Source organism: Pinus tabuliformis, chromosome 5_1 (assembly GCF_031772625.1).
Source record: "Pinus tabuliformis cultivar Carrire ecotype Pingquan chromosome 5_1, CPIR1, whole genome shotgun sequence".
Lineage (NCBI taxonomy): Eukaryota > Viridiplantae > Streptophyta > Pinopsida > Pinales > Pinaceae > Pinus > Pinus tabuliformis.
Genome location: NC_142305.1, coordinates 912787267 through 912803195, shown reverse-complemented (window position 1 = coordinate 912803195; position 15929 = coordinate 912787267). Strand labels below are relative to the sequence as shown.

General features: G+C 40.4%; 2 protein-coding genes across 2 annotated transcripts in view; one reads left to right on the top strand and one right to left on the bottom strand.

The window, feature by feature from the left end:
• The window catches only part of LOC149167779 (methionine aminopeptidase 2B-like), a 299021-nt gene that overhangs the window by 83158 nt on the left and 199934 nt on the right, over positions 1-15929 (top strand). The gene's annotated exons all lie outside the window — the stretch shown is intronic.
• On the bottom strand, positions 1089-1801 carry LOC149167780 (uncharacterized). The gene is made up of 2 exons (XM_089432619.1): positions 1438-1801; positions 1089-1279 (listed from the first exon to the last, which is right to left on the bottom strand). Exons 1-2 carry the CDS (start codon positions 1799-1801, stop codon positions 1089-1091), a joined length of 555 nt encoding a protein of 184 aa, XP_089288745.1.

Here is a 15929-nt window from a genome sequence, read left to right as displayed (position 1 = left end):
TATTTTTGGGTGTACTGGGTACCAATGTGCGATCATTTCTTGCAATATAGGCCTCTTGCTAGCATATGTCATAATGTTTATCGGGTAGTAAATTCTAATCATAAGATAAGAAATCGATAGAAATGTTCGTCGAATGACCTCAAAAGTAGGTCAATGGGTTTGAAGCAGTGTTGATAATATCGGTATCGGGAAAATATCGGCGAGGGTCGAGAAAATATCTTATCGGCAATATCGGCGAAAATATCGGCAAGCATAAAAAATGCATAATATATTCATTTTTTTTTTTCAGATTTTTAAACATATAAAGCAATAACAACATGAAATAAACACATTGGCACATAAATATGAAGAAAACACTGATATATATGATGTCAAATAGAAATGATACATCAAAGGTGATACCAAATCCTGCTGATCCCTGATAATTGTCCATTCAAGGACTCAAATGTGGAGAACCAAATACAAAATAACATCACATATATAAAAGTATCTCATCATCATGAGTTATATGTAGCATAACAAATAAAACTAGTAGCTATCTATCTAAAATCACTGCCCTCTCCCCCTTTTACGGGAAAACATGATGGGCTGTTTGCCAGGACTGCCCCTAGTAGTAGAAGGCCCTGACCCTGCCTCTGCACCTAATGTCAAATAATGAGTGCTAGGTATGGGGCTATGCTCTCCTATATCTATAGCAGATGGTGTTGATGCTGATGCTCCCGCAATGTCCTCCTCCTCCTCCTCTTGCTTGTCCTCTGAGTGCTGATGCTCCTCCGACTTCGAGTCCTCCTCTTGCTGCCCCTGTTCTAATGGATCATCTGCCACTGGCTCTAACCATGAAGGTGACTCCTCTAAGATGGGCTCCTCAGACTCCACCCACCACGGAGAGAATACATCAATATTGTCTAAGGAAATGGCATCTGGATCCATTGGTGATTCTATTTGCCTCACTTGAAGTCGGATGTTGTAATGCACATACACCAAATCGTTGAGGCGTGTGAACTCCAACCTATAAGAGTGTCAAAAAAAGTAATGAGTCTTGACTATTGACTCTTGACATTTGAAGGTCATAAATTAAAAATTAAAAATTACAATAAGTGTAATTGCTCAACTGAAGGCTTGAGCTCAAAGTTATACCTGTTGCGCTTTTTGGCGTGTATTTTCTCAAATACACTCCAATTGCGCTCACACCCTGAAGAGCTACATGTTTGACTCAAGATTCGTATGGCCAATTTCTGCAAATTTGGTGCCCTTGCACCATAGCTTCGCCACCAAATATCTACAACAAAATAATGAAATAAAAAATTCAAAAACTTAAAACATAATTAAACTTTCAAATAAAAGTTACATAATTGAATTTAAAAAAAATAGAATTATAAGTAAGGAAATTCTAAATTGAAAATTCTAATTTCTAATGAGTGATGACTTGTCACTTACGTGGCATGAAGAGGGTCCTTTCCCTAATAGCATCATCAAAGCCAAATAGGCCAACACAATCCCGATAAGACTGTATCTCGCGATTGATTTTGCTACGAAGCTCAGGATCAGGTACCATCCTCTGAATACAGGAATGGAGCCCTTCCATCAGCTCGCCATCAAAATCAAAGTTGCATTTGTATGAAAATGCGAGGTTGAGGAAGAGTGCTGCTGCATGAATGGGTCGATGAAGCATCCTTGTCCACCGACTATCAATCACATCCCATAACATCATCTGCCTATCAAGGCCAACAGAACCCTTGTCTGCATAATAAGAACGAATGGCCTCCTTGGCCCTATCCATGCCCTCATACAAATAAGCCATTGTAGGCTTATCTCCATCCACCAATCTGAGAACCTTTACTATAGGTTCACTAACTGCACATGCTTCTTCTACTCCATGCCAAAATGTCTCAGAGTACACCATTTTTGCAATGGCTTTCCCGTCCTGTCTCCTGTTGTATCTACAATTACGCCAATCATTAGACACAAACATTTGCTTCAACTTGAACTGACATCGAAGCAAAGACTGAAGAGTAATAAAGTTTGTGGCAAAACGTGTGATGGCATGACTCCGCAACTCCTTGTTTCTAGTGAACCTCCTCATGAGGCTAAGAACAAAAGCATGGTTATAAATAAACTTGGGGATGCTCCTAGCCATATCAACCGCCTCCTTGATGAAGGAGAGTTTCCCCATATCCTCAAGCAACAATTCGAGACAATGTGCTGCATATGGAGTCCAGAACAATGTGGGATGCCTCTCCATAAGCATTTTGCTGGCAGACACATAATTAGCTGCATTGTCTGTTATTACTTGCACCACATTCTGCACACCAATCTCCCGAATGAACCCATCTAACAACTCACATATCGTTGCTGCATCTTTGATATGTTCTGATGCATCCAACGATTTAATAAACATGGTACCTTTAAGACAATGTACCAAGAAATTTAGAAGGGTCCTACCCTTCCTATCTGTCCAACCATCAGACATCACTGTGCATCCAGTAACTTCCCATGTCTTTTTCAACTCCACTAATCTAGAGTTGATGTCTTGCTTTTCTGCTTGAAGAATTGGCCCCTGCAACTCCTCATATGTGGCACTTTTGTACCCTGGGCCCACAACAGCAATAGCATCACACATTGGCTGCCAAAATGGGTTGGTTTTGGTGATGCTGAGAGGTAAGTCGCTCTAGAAAATACACCTCCCCATGACTCTATCTGCTTCTTGCTTCTCCTTCTTTTTAACAAGCAATTTTATGCCAGGTTGTGCTCCAGGTCCTGTTCGTGGAACAAAAAATGATGACCTCGCAGTGGCACTAGCAGTAGCAGGTGATGGTGTGCCAGCTATGGAGCCCCTCCCACTAGGGCCACTACCCTCAACATCAAAATCAGGAGAAGATATCCCGAAAGATCTACCTGCACGTTCAGCTTTGTTTCTTTCTGCCTCTTCCTTCTTTCTGTCCTTTTCATCAATTGCCTCAAGAGATTTTTGTATAAGCTCCGGACTAGAAACTGTACAAATCCCAACATCATGTCCACTGAGTCTAGCAAGATGGTATTTCAGTCGTGTAACCCCACCTGTCATCTTGGTCCCACACAATTTGCATGTAAGATATGCACGATTTGTCCCACCATCAGGGTTCCCATACTCCCAAAATGGGTCCAAGGCTTTTTGCATATTTGTATTTTGTAGTGGGCTAACTCAAACCTAGGGCACCAAAAAAAATTGGAATTAGTAACTTAATAAGTAATACTAATAACCACATCATTTTACAAAACAATTTTTTGGCTACATTATTTGCAAATTTGCAATTTTGCAATGTGAATTGAAAATTGAAAATTCATAAATTCATTTGAAATTTCAGAAATTCATACATAGAATTTACTTTTAGAAATAGGCAAACGGTAAACCTACCTCACTGTTCACAAATTCACATTGCACAACAAGAAACTAATTTCTAAGGTGAAGAAATTTTATAGAGATGAACCCATAATAGATAATAAAATTAATAAATAGCCTCTGCAGCTATGAACTCAAAAAAAAATGGAGTTTGCTCTCCAAATATGGAGAAAACTTGAAAACTTAAAAACTTAAAACCCTTGCATTTGCTCATGGGCATGAAAATCTTTTCAAATGGAAAAAAAATCAAGCAAAATGATTGTAGGCAAATAGGCAAGCAAGAACAATCCTAAAACTAACAAAACATTCATTAAAATAGGGGTTTATTTGAACATACCTGTTAATGGAAGAAATGAAATTGTCTCACTGTTCTTGACGCTTAGATCAATGAAATCTTCGTTGTTGGTGGCGATAATAGCTATGGAACGCTCAAACCCTCCTTGGCAGCAAGCACATAGCTCTCTCTTTCCTTCTCCTGCAATCATAAATGAAAATGATTCATAAAAAACCAAAATCCGAATTTTATAACCCGCGTGGCGATTTAAAACTGTCTCCCAGCGATAAATTAGGTCGTTGCACGATATTTTGCAGAAATATTGGCGATATTTTGGAAATATCGCCAATATTTTCGGGAGCCGAAAATATCGCGATATTTACGAATATCGATGATATTATCAACACTGGTTTGAAGAGTACAACCAATATGAATACAATGTGGGAGTGTAGGCGCAATTCTTAGAAAATGCTGAAAATAATATAAAGAAAGAAACTCACGTGAGTATAATTATCAAAATATATGTATAAAACTATGACAAATATACGTTGATACAAAACACTATGTGTGTTTGACTAAGACTAGAAAGTTGGACAAATCAAGACCTGTCAAGAGAAGAGAGAGATCGAATGATGAGGCCAATGGTGTCAAGGTCTCATGAGTTTAATGATTGAGGGCGAGGGCTGCAAGCATGGCATTGGCTCTATGTTGGAGTCCTTTGGGCGCATTTGGGTGGGTTTGATTGTATAATACTTGGGGGGGATGTACGAGTGAGGGATACTCCTACCATTTGAGATTGAAAGAAGAAAACTTCAAATCAATGTTATCAGGATTGGATTGGACTGGATTGAACTTGTTGGTCAGATCGATTGAGGGCAACAAACTATTCAGACCGGTAGACCAGATTGGAAATGGTTGGTTTGGTACCAAACCAACAAATTATCACTGTACTGGGGCCCACAAAATGCAATTAAAAAAAGGGACATAATTTGTGAACTGACCTACATAGCAAGGAACCCAAGGCCCCTCTCAAACTTATTTGAAGACACTAGTCCAATTTTCAAACCCATTTGCTAATACTTATTTTCCTTAAACTCTTATTGCAACCTATTGGTGGCAACACTGTGGTAGCCAATGCCTGATTTGCAATTTAGATATTGTGCCAAACATGCATTCCGTCGGGGTGTGAATGTAATTGGAGCATTTTTGTGTGTATACACACCAAGAAGAGGAACCATTTGGAGCAAAAACTGTTGAATGACATGGTTTATGTTCAACACAACCTCAGGTTGAGGCGAAACCAATCGCTGAACAAGACCCTTAAATCAGGCAACATAATTTTGGATGACTTTGATCCATCATCAAAGTTGGTTGTGTAGAGCTAGGAATCATCATTTGAGAATGAAGACCTTTCTTAGATGGACTTGGACACACCTCCACCTGTGCGGCCAGGGGAATCAAGTCGAAATCCCACCATAAAGTCTCACTCTACTGCTTCTAAGGATGAAGATGAGGATGAGGATGAGGATGCCTATGATTTACTAGTAGTATTACTATGCATATTGTTGGACTCTATGGGCCATTTAGAGATTGTATCTTCATGTATGTTAAAATTGGCAACTAGGGAAAAACTTCATGTGGGTCATCTTATTCATGGCTAATAGTATTTTTATTAGATTCCCCTCGTCAAGAGGTGTAGGATTGATATAAAGATCATCCGATTTCGATAAGTATTCATGGAGATATGAATTTATTTTGATTATGGAATTATTATCAAGCTGACCTACAACTCATGTAGGCTCAGAAGCCCAATAGTCGCATCTATTCAAACACCAACGTTGTGTATAAATATAAGAGGACTTTTCCTCATTTGGACTCACTCATCTCATCACATCTCTCTCTATCTCTCTACTACGCAGAAATGAGTCTCTTCTCTACTGCGCAGAAAAGGGTCTCTCTCTCACACATGTGAAGCCGGAAATTGCCGAAATTGAAGCTACAACTGCAGAAGTAAATATTGACCTGTGTGGAGTAGAAGATCTCCTCGTCTGAACTACGCTATAGGTCCATCTGGATCTCCTCTGAAAGCTGCAACTTTTGGTGGTGGAATGAAGTCAATCCGACGGACGGTTTGCAAGATATCGACTGCCCTAGTTTGAAGCCGAAAACTGCCGAAACTGAAGCTGCAACTGCAGAAGTAAAGATTGACCTGCGTGGACTAGAAGATCTCCTCATCTGAACTGCGCTGTAGGTTCATCTGAACCTCCTCTGGAAGCCGCAACTTTTGGTGGTGGAATCAAGCCGATCCGACGGTCAGTTTGTGAGATATCGTTTGCCCTAGTTTGATGATGAAGCCACTAATGCTGATGCTGCTGATCTAGGGTTTGCTACTGCTGATATGAATCAGATTTATTGTACTATTTCTCTCTGCTGAATTATTGAAGATAAAAGAAGATTTGATCAAAGGGTTTCCCCACACATTGTGGGGTTTGTCCCTGGCTAGCCGCCACATCTTGTGTCTCTTGTCTTGGCTTGTTTTCTGTCGATCATTTAATGTTCTATCTGCACTTTACTTTATGTACATGTGATTGCTAATCTGTGGAATATAATAAGAAAAAGAAGTAAACTGTTATAAGCATAGAACATACCATAACAATGTATTTTGGTTCAAACTTCAAAGGTGTATTGCATTAAGTGCTATTTTTGTTATATGCACTCTTACTATATAAATGAAAACTTTTGCATATTTGTGTATCAATGGTTTGGATTTATATGGATGCACATGAATGTATATTTTTTTCTTTAAAATTTATGTATTTTTTGGTCGACTGGGTTTTTGGTTTGGTTTTTTTACCGATTTTGATTGGTTCCTAGTTTGGGGTGTCTATTAATTTGATGATTGGTTTGGTTCTGATAACATTGCTTCAAATGGATCTTTGGTTGCTCCTTTGGGTCTAGGAGGTAGTTTGATGAGCAGGAGGTGCTCTACTCTGAATTCGTTTGAGCTAATCTTTCTAACACTTTGAGAACTTGTGGCTTGATGTACTGAATGACACCTTTGAACCTGTGTTGATAATATTGGTTCGTCTTCCATAAAGGGATGTTGAGGAGAAACTCGAGGTCCCACCATTTTGTTGTTTGGTGCACTTTGAAACTCTACTTGCCGTTTGTTGCTCTAATTTGACAAATCAACATGGATGTATGTGGTGATTGGTATGGTCATCCAAGGCGAGGCATGGCATCAAGAGCTAAGATTAGTGGCTAAAGATCTTTGGGATGAAGAGCACTAAGCATCTTTGGTCTTCTTACTTGAAGAAACTAGAGAGGGAGCCCCTCAAGTCCTCGTAGAGGCAGGGATAGAGTCTTTTGATCTCATTGTAGAGGGGAGACTAAAAAATAAGGTGTATCTTCATCTCTGAATCACTTGGAAGATCCTATTAGATCGTGGTATATGGTGATCAATTTCTGTTCGAAGACAGCAGGAGCCAACCCGGAGCTATCCCAAAGGGATCCTAAGCCCCTGCATCCAATGCCTACACATATAAGGGGGGCAGACAATGATGCCATCTTACAACTCCAATAAGTGCTCTAGGTAGAAGGACATCTTAGAGCCCAATCTCGTTGGAGGTGAGGTCTGGGTCACCTAAATGTACAATTTGTAGATATTTTCTCTAATACTTGATTCAGTATCTGTCTAGTCGGTAAGAGATGGCTTGGCACATCAAGAGAGGATCCGAATGGGGGAAGGTGCTTTGGGGAGATAGTAATCAACTGGAGAAGTGGAGATGCTTCTAAGAACTAGGCTTGTGCTTGGTCTAAGGGAGGATTTGAAGTGAGTGACTTTGAGGAGCAAAGTGCAAGGTAGGGATGCCTCTCTCTCTTGATGGCAGGGTCTCTGAGAGATCAGACTCTATGAAGGAAAGAAGCCAGATGGAAAATGACCTCAAGGTGGAAAAGGGTGGACAATGAACTCTACCTAAATGATAGGTTGCAGAATCATTTGCTTACATTGGATGATGCGCTTGAGAATCAATGTTTGTACTCTCCCCATCCTTGTCCAATGTGTCTACAACAAGCTCAATCTCTAGATCTCAAAGCCATGAAGGATTGTGGGCCTGATAATTGCTTCCATGGGATAAGAGTTTGGCTGAGATGTTGTAAAATTGCCCTTCTAAGCATTACCCCTTGATGAGGGTCAGGGAACCATATCCTTTACTAAGTTGAGGTTGGAGGCCTTGTGACAAACCAAACTGAGGTTCCTTGAACTGTTCTCCCAGGTAAGTGTAAGCTGTGGTGATCTCAATCTTTACCCCTAAATAGTAGAAATGTAGGTATGTATGAGAGCTCTTTGACCCAACAAATCCATAATTTCGACCTTTCTAGCAGCAAAACTTCGACCCAACAAATAGCCTAATAACTTCGCATAAAAGAGAGAGAGAGATAGCCCAGAAACTTCAGCTTGTTTTTCTTCTGCAGTCCTTCCTTCTTCTCCTTGAACTTCACACTTTTCTGCACTTCCTTCTTGTGTATCGAACTTGTTGAGTTGGTGAGCAAATAGATCGAACTGCACTTGTATATATAGCCTCTTATGTGGGTTGAATTGTCCTCTTGTAGGCCAACTTCATCAGGCAAGGGCTGACTTGGTGTGGAGGTGACAAATTACATATTTGACTCAATAATAATTCTTTTTACATGATTCAAAAGCCTAAGAAGGGTCTCATTAAATGGACAATGACTTTAATGACTCAATATAAAACCTAGAAGTCCTCAATGGGGACTTTGACCTATAAGATGATGACCCAAGCATGAAACCCATGCTTTAATAAGTCATTGTAATAATAATAATTTTTTCTTTTTCATTCTTTGATAAATAGATTTCATAATGACTAGTATAAATATGAAGACCGAACATAGTTACATTCTTCAACAGGTTCTTGGCTCTCCACAACCCACTCTGATCACGGATCAAAGTCGTCCAAAATTATTTTGCTTGATTCAGGTGTATTGTTCACCAATTAGTTTTGCCTCAACCTGAGGTTATATTGAACATAAACCATGTCATTCAACCAATATTTCTCCAAATGGCTCCTCTTCTTGGTGTGTATATGCTAAAAAATGCTCCAATTCCATTCATTTCCCAAAGCACTGCATGCTTGGCTCAATATCTGAATTGCAAATGTTTGGAAATCAGGGCATTGGCTACCAAACTTTTTTCCACCAATAGGCTGCAATAAGAGTGTAAGGAAAATAAGTATTAGCAAATGACCTTGAAACTTGGACTGTGTCTATAAACAAGGTTGAGAGTGGTCCAGGGTTCCTTTTTATGTGAGTAACATTCTTATACATATCCTGAATGCCAAAATTTTGTGCATTTTGTTATATCCCGTGGTAAGAGAGTATATAATAGTAATGCATATATTAATTATCAATTATCACATCCATATATGGTTCCATCCCAACATGATTAGTAGTATTTATATATATTCTTGTATTGTTCACAATTACCATACTTGTTTATTCAATATATTTGTTTATATTAATATATAGTTTGCATATGTGTATGGTATCTGGCATTGGTTGATAACTTGATACCAAGTGGTATCAGAGCAAAGCTTTGATCCTCTATGACCCTGTGGTCTCTCTGTGCCTGTGGCAGTCAATTCCTATTTGGCCTGTGGCCATCCTCTCTGGCTGGTTGCACAAAGCTTAGCAAGGTGCATGTATGGCTCAGGTGTCACATCTATAACACAATAACCTTAAGTTGAAAAAAAAATGATTTCCTTGAAAATGAATATTTAAGAAGTAGCCAACCATAATGATAAAAAACTCAAAAAGGGGACCACAATAATAATTATAAAACTGCATAATAAAACAAACCAGCATAGATCCATCTTAACCTTGGATAGTTTAAGCACCAGAGTAATTATGTCTCTATTTCTTTTGATTCTTTTTAGTGCTTAATAGATGTGGTGCTAAGATGGATCTATGCTGGTAGTCAACATTACATTATTCTGCTTATGGATCCTCCTTTATTTAATTTTGTTCTTGGTTCATGGCCTTTCTCTTCATTGAAATCTATTTAAAAAATAATAAAATAATATTAAATTATAGCTCTGTTTATTTGAGAGCAACTATCACGTGTTCATTTGCTTGTGTTGTTTTCAGTGCCTGTTTATCTCTAATTCCTCTCTCTTTTGTTTCATGTTTGTCTATTCTGCTATTGGCACTCATCTTTGTTCAGCTCTATATTGTTCCTATTCCTGTCCATATTTGTTCCCAGGCCATTGGGTATCCACAATATGTCAAAACCGTTTTAGACAACTGTCACAGCTAATAAAATTTCTGCACGATTACTTCCAAATTACAGGCCTTCTGAGGCTTATCTAGACTCTAGAGTCTGCTCACCAGGTTGATCACTTCCTTCTGCAAACCATGGAGGCACTAATCAGTACGCTGGCTCCCCAGCTTTGGATGCAGATGATACCAGGTCGGTGAGACAACCCACATTCTCCTGCTTTTTAACTTGATAATTGTAATGTTCTTTTCTAATTAATTGCCATAAGCGGGACAAAATAGCCTATCCAACCACATAGGCTATAGTCATTGATAAAGGGGGAACCCATTATCCAATGTTTTGGGGCAACATTGAGTAAATTTGTGGTAATTAGGGTAAAAAGCCAAAATTGGAGGCTACACTTGTAACCCCTCACATTAGTTTAAGGAAGAGAGAGCCCCATGTTGAATCTATAAATAACGCAGAGATGGAATCATTTTCTCATCATGGATTTGGATCGAGTTATCTCTTTTTTTCTTGAGCTGTGGCTTTGAGGATTTTAAAACCCCTTTTCCCCTGACTAGTTTCGGTGGAGGTGATCCCACCCTAGCTAGACATCACTTTCTCTGTCTATTGCAGCCTTATATTGTTGGCGTACCTGTGGTCTGGTTTCGCACATAAGGAAGTGGTTTTCTCTGCGGTTATTCAACAATCTCTATCCAAGAACAATGAAGGTCATTTCTGGGGTACATCTGGCCACTAGAAATTTAGTTAAAGAGACTTGATGCTGCAGGAGGAACTGCCCAAGGTTACTAGGGTGCGAGAACAAGGAGTGACATTTTCAAAAGCTCCTAGTTCGGGAGCAAATTTATATATAATATATATTTTTACATTTTTTGATGCATATATGTCAACAAAAGCATGTAGAATGATGAACTAGATATAAAAAGCATAAAAACATAGATTATCATTAAACCATATAACCTCAATCATCTAGAATTTATAATCTTCATCAACCACGTCTGCAAGTTAGAAACATACAACATATCGAGTCTCATGATTCATCAATCTTAAAGTTTCATGCTTTCAAAATTCGATATATAACATTTATCATCATTGATCACCAAAGTTGTAACTTGTACATGTAACCATTACCATTAGTCGTAATCAATAGTAGTTTGCAGAAGAATTTATGATTGTTATTCATCTTTTATATCATTCCAGATGTCTACTGTTATATGGGTAAATGAATTTGCATTGTTGTTATAATATATAACCCTCTTCATGAATTGTTGAAACCCTAGTCAAAATAGAACCATGAGGGAAAAAAAATTCCCCTTGGGACATTATAGTGGTATCAGAGCTGTGCATCATGCTGTAATATCCCCACTAATTAATTTTGCTAAGTAAGTTCCAAATTTTTGCAATTTTGGTGATGGGAAATTTTTTTGGCATAAAACTTAGGAAAAGTGGATGAGGAGACACAAATTTAATTTTGAGAGAAGGGAGGCTCCAAAACATTAGGAAGAAGGAAAAATTAATTGGATAGTGGAATGTGCAGACCACCTCAAGGAGGGAATTCGAACCCCTTGAGGAAATTCGATGTGGAGGAAAGGGAGAAGAAAGGGAGGTCGAATGGGAGGGCCCACAAGGAGAGAGAAGGGCAACAAGGATAAATAGAAGAGAGAGGAGTTCCATTTTGGGGTCTTTTATCAATTTGAAAACTAAACTGGTGTTTTCTTGAGTTGTTTAGCCAAGTCAACTCGTGCTGCTCAACACAAGGGAATTTCCGGGGAGGAATTTCCAACTCTCTCTTCGGTGAACCTTGAGTTTCACCCTAGGAGAGTCTTAGCTTTCATTTGGAGTTGTTCCAGAGCTGTTTACATGAGTTCCTAGCCATCTTTGCGTGCTGCCTAGGCGCAATTGAGGTAACTCGCACGCCGTTGAGGAGTCAAATTCCTTGCATATTGGATTCCGATATTTTAGGAGTATTTTCTCTTGGGATTTCGTTGGAGATTAGTGGCGATTTGTAGGTCAGATTTTTGTGAGAATCTTCATGCAAAATTTGTCCCTTTCTGGTCTTGCGCAAGGGTTACTGGTAGAATTTGCGTAGGGGTCAAAAGACAAGGAAGATTGAAGCGAGAAAGGGCTAGAGAAATAAGGGAAATTTGAGGAGGATATTATAGGGACTTTTGCTGGGATTTTGGAAGAGATTTGGGAGCATTCTATAGTAGTTATCCAGTAGTGCATACAGAAGAGGACGCTGGGGAAAATTGCATTATTTTATGGGCTTCCAGGAGAGTTGGTTTGGAGCCAAACCCTTTCTGGGTTTTGTTGGGCTTGATGAAAAACAACACCGACTAATTTCCGAGAATTGTTTGAGAAAATCTGAAGACAAATTTCCCATTTCCTATTTGGCAGTAGCAACAATATATTTTTGGGTCAACACAAAATTTGGAGAGGAGCTTTTTCAACACTTGGGCATTATTATTACAACCCGGTTTTTGCCTTACTTGTTGTAGCAAGCCCAGGTTCCTCTATTCCTATCTATTTGTACTCCATTCTGCTCAGAAATAATAAAATGGCTCAGAATTTTGGTGCAATTTCTTGTGTATTATGATATATTTTGTGTGTGTTGAAATTTTCGTTGTTGTTCATAGCTCGTGCTTATGTTATTGACTTAAAATTTCCATTAGGAATATTATAGTGGTATCAGAGCAGTGATTTGGCTAACTATGGGGAAAAACTCTTTGTATGACCCCAAAAGAAAAACAAAATATAACCTACTAGAGGCATAGATATAGGAGTACAAAGAGGGAATTGCATATTAGCGTTGATCCGGATGTCCTTGAGCAGGAAAGAAGAAATAGATATGGGGGATATTAGCAAGGAGGAAGCAACCTTTCCAGAGTCTCTTGAAGGATTTGAATGATCTGGCAAAGGGGCAGGGAGAGATAGTGGAGGAGATGAGACGACATAATCGTAATAGGGGCAACCAAGGGGAGTTTATTGCAGGAGAGGGTTTTGGCACATCTCACCATATTGATATTACCAACCCTCAAAGCCACCCTCACATTTACAGTGGACCGCCCAGATCTACTTTCCCCACATTTTTGACTACAGGGATTGGAGGACAGCCATACATGGACGAGATGCCCTTAGGGGACTATTTCCGTGAGTATTAGATTATGAGGGAAGAGTTTCAAGGTGCTCTAACATTTAAGGACTTTTGCCAGCTCAAGCATGACAATAAACGCAAGGGATTCAGTGGAACATCTGCGTAGAGTACAAATTTGTAGCGCGCAGTTGGGAGGTTGTTCGTTCCTACTTTTGATGGCTCTTCCAAATGCATTGCTAGAGGATGTTTTGAAAAACTTGACACATTTTCAGCTTAACTAGATGACAGAGGTGGAAGCAATTAAAATGGCCACCTTGCACTTGGAGGAGATAGCTTATGGTTGGTAGTTTCATGGGCTATCTACGTTGGGGTATACTAGTGTGACCTCTTATGAGGATTTTACACGGAGGGTGATGGAGCGTTTTGACTAGAGAGACCTTGAGGCACACTTCAGTGAGCTGACCCAGTTCAAACAGACAGAGAACCCAGAACATTACATCTTAAAGTTCTTGAGGCTGTTAGTAATGGTGCTTGATTTGTCAGAGGCTAGGAGAGTTTTCTTGTTTGTGGATGTATAGTTGAGCCGTTGTGTGGGTTAGCGAGGTCGAGTAGACCTACTTCGCTTCAGGATGCAGTGAGCCGGGCTTAGGATGTGTAGGATGCAATCCCTAAGACTATAGCACCAGTGCCCACTAGACCTGCTTTCCCACGGAGAGGTAGAGATACCAGACTGCTGCCACAGAGGGGGATGCTAGGGCGTGGGCAGTTGGATGATGAGACTAGGAGAGACCTCCAAAGGAGGAAATTGCTCTTTACGTGCCAAGAGCCTTGGGCACCTGGGCATAGGTGCACCATGGGCAAGGCCCACTACATAGAGGTATTTTCAGACAATGAGCCAGAGGATGGGGCTGAGCCAGAGGCAGATGGAGGTGATTGTGTGCCACAGGGTTCAGGAGGAGGAGGTCCTCCCCTTCCCATTGGAGGGGTTATTGCTTCAATGAGATGGGTTCCAAAATATTTGACATTGAGGATCAAAGGCACCGTGTAGGGGTAGTGTGTGTCAATGTTGGTGGATAGTGGGGCTACCTACAATTTCATTGATGCACAAATGGTATGGACGAGAGGTTTGCACACAAAGGCATTTGAGGGGTTCTCAGTGTTGGTGCTAGGGGACAAGACTATGCAGTGTACTTGCTATGCTCCCAGTTTGATTGTGACCATGGGGAACTACTCATTGACAAAATCGTTTCTTTGTGGTTGATGTACCAGACACCAATGTGGTGATGGGTGTCCATTGGCTCTATTCCTTGGAGCGAGTCACTATTGATTAGAAGAAGTTGGAGATGAAGTTTATTGGGCCAGATGGGAAGCTCTCGGTATTGAGGGGCATGCACTCATATCCACCACAAGAGGTATTTGCTCATCGGATGGAGGTTGATATACAAAGAGGAGATATAGAGTGGGATGTGGAGCTTAGGATTTCAGAGGTAGGCACTCAAACACAGCAACTGCACCCAAATATTCTTGTGCTCTTGGAGAGACACCAGGCAGTATTTGGGGACATTCCTTCAGGGTCCACCTGATAGGGGGTTTGAGCACACGAAAGAGTTGGAGGGGGTGCACACAATTATCACTACTCCATATAGGCATCGCAAGGCTTAGAGGGATGAGATCGAGTGAGCCATACAAGAGTTGTTGACTTTGGGGCACATCAGGCCCAGTTCTAGTCCCTTCGCTTCTTTTGTGATGTTTGTGAAGAAGAAGGATAGGACCCTTCGTATGTGCATTGACTACAATGCCCTGAACAAGAAAAAATTGAAGAACTGATACTTGATCTCGCGCATTGACAAGTTGATGGATGAGCTTAGAGGAGCCAAGTACTTCTCCAAGATAGATTTACATTCATGATACCATCAGATTCGGGTGAGAGAGCATCATATCTTGAAGACTGCAGTCAGGTGTCACTATGGGCACTTTGACTAACCAACACACCAACGACTTTCAAGTCTTGCATGAACCATGTTTTCTACAAGCATTTGCGTAGATATGTACTGGTCTTCTTTGATAGTATACTCATATACAACAGGAGTTGGGAGGAGCACCTGCAACAGTTAGATGAGGCCTTGCACATCTTAGAGGAGCAACAGTTTTATGCCAAGATGTCCAAGTGCGAGTTTGGGTTGACAGAGATGTTGTACATGGGGCACGTGATAGGGGAGGATGGAGTTAGAGTCCATAGGAGAAGATTCAGGCCATACTTGACTGACCTACACCTAGGAATGTGATGGAGTTGAGAGGATTCCTGGGCATATGTACCTATTACAGGCGCTTCGTGAGGGGATTTTCTCAGTTGGCTGCACCCCTTACAAACCTCACGAAGAAGGGGGCATTTGAGTGGACAGACACAACACAGGAGGCCTTTGAGCGCCTCAAGGTGGTGATGAGCACATGTCTGATTTTGGTAGTATTAGATTTCTTGCAGCCCTCTGTTTTAGAGTGCGATGCATTTGCTGAGGGGATCAGGGTAGTACTAACACGGGAGGCCACCACATAGCATATGAGAGCCCAAAGCTCCGAGATTATGAGAGGCTGTATTCCATTTATGATAAGGAGATGCTAGCCATAATGCATGCATTGGCCAAATTATGGCAGTACCTGGTGGGCAACATATTTAAGGTGAAGACTGACCACAACAGCCTTAGATTCTTTTTGGAGCAAAAGGAGCTTCAGGAGCGACAACAGAAGTGGGTCACCAAAATTCAGGCCTATGATTTCGGGATAGAATATGTCAAGGGCAAGCACAATGTTGTGGTAGATGCACTATCTAGGAGGCCTGCGATGCTGCTTTCTCTTATGGATATCACCTAGGACTAGAAGGTGCAAC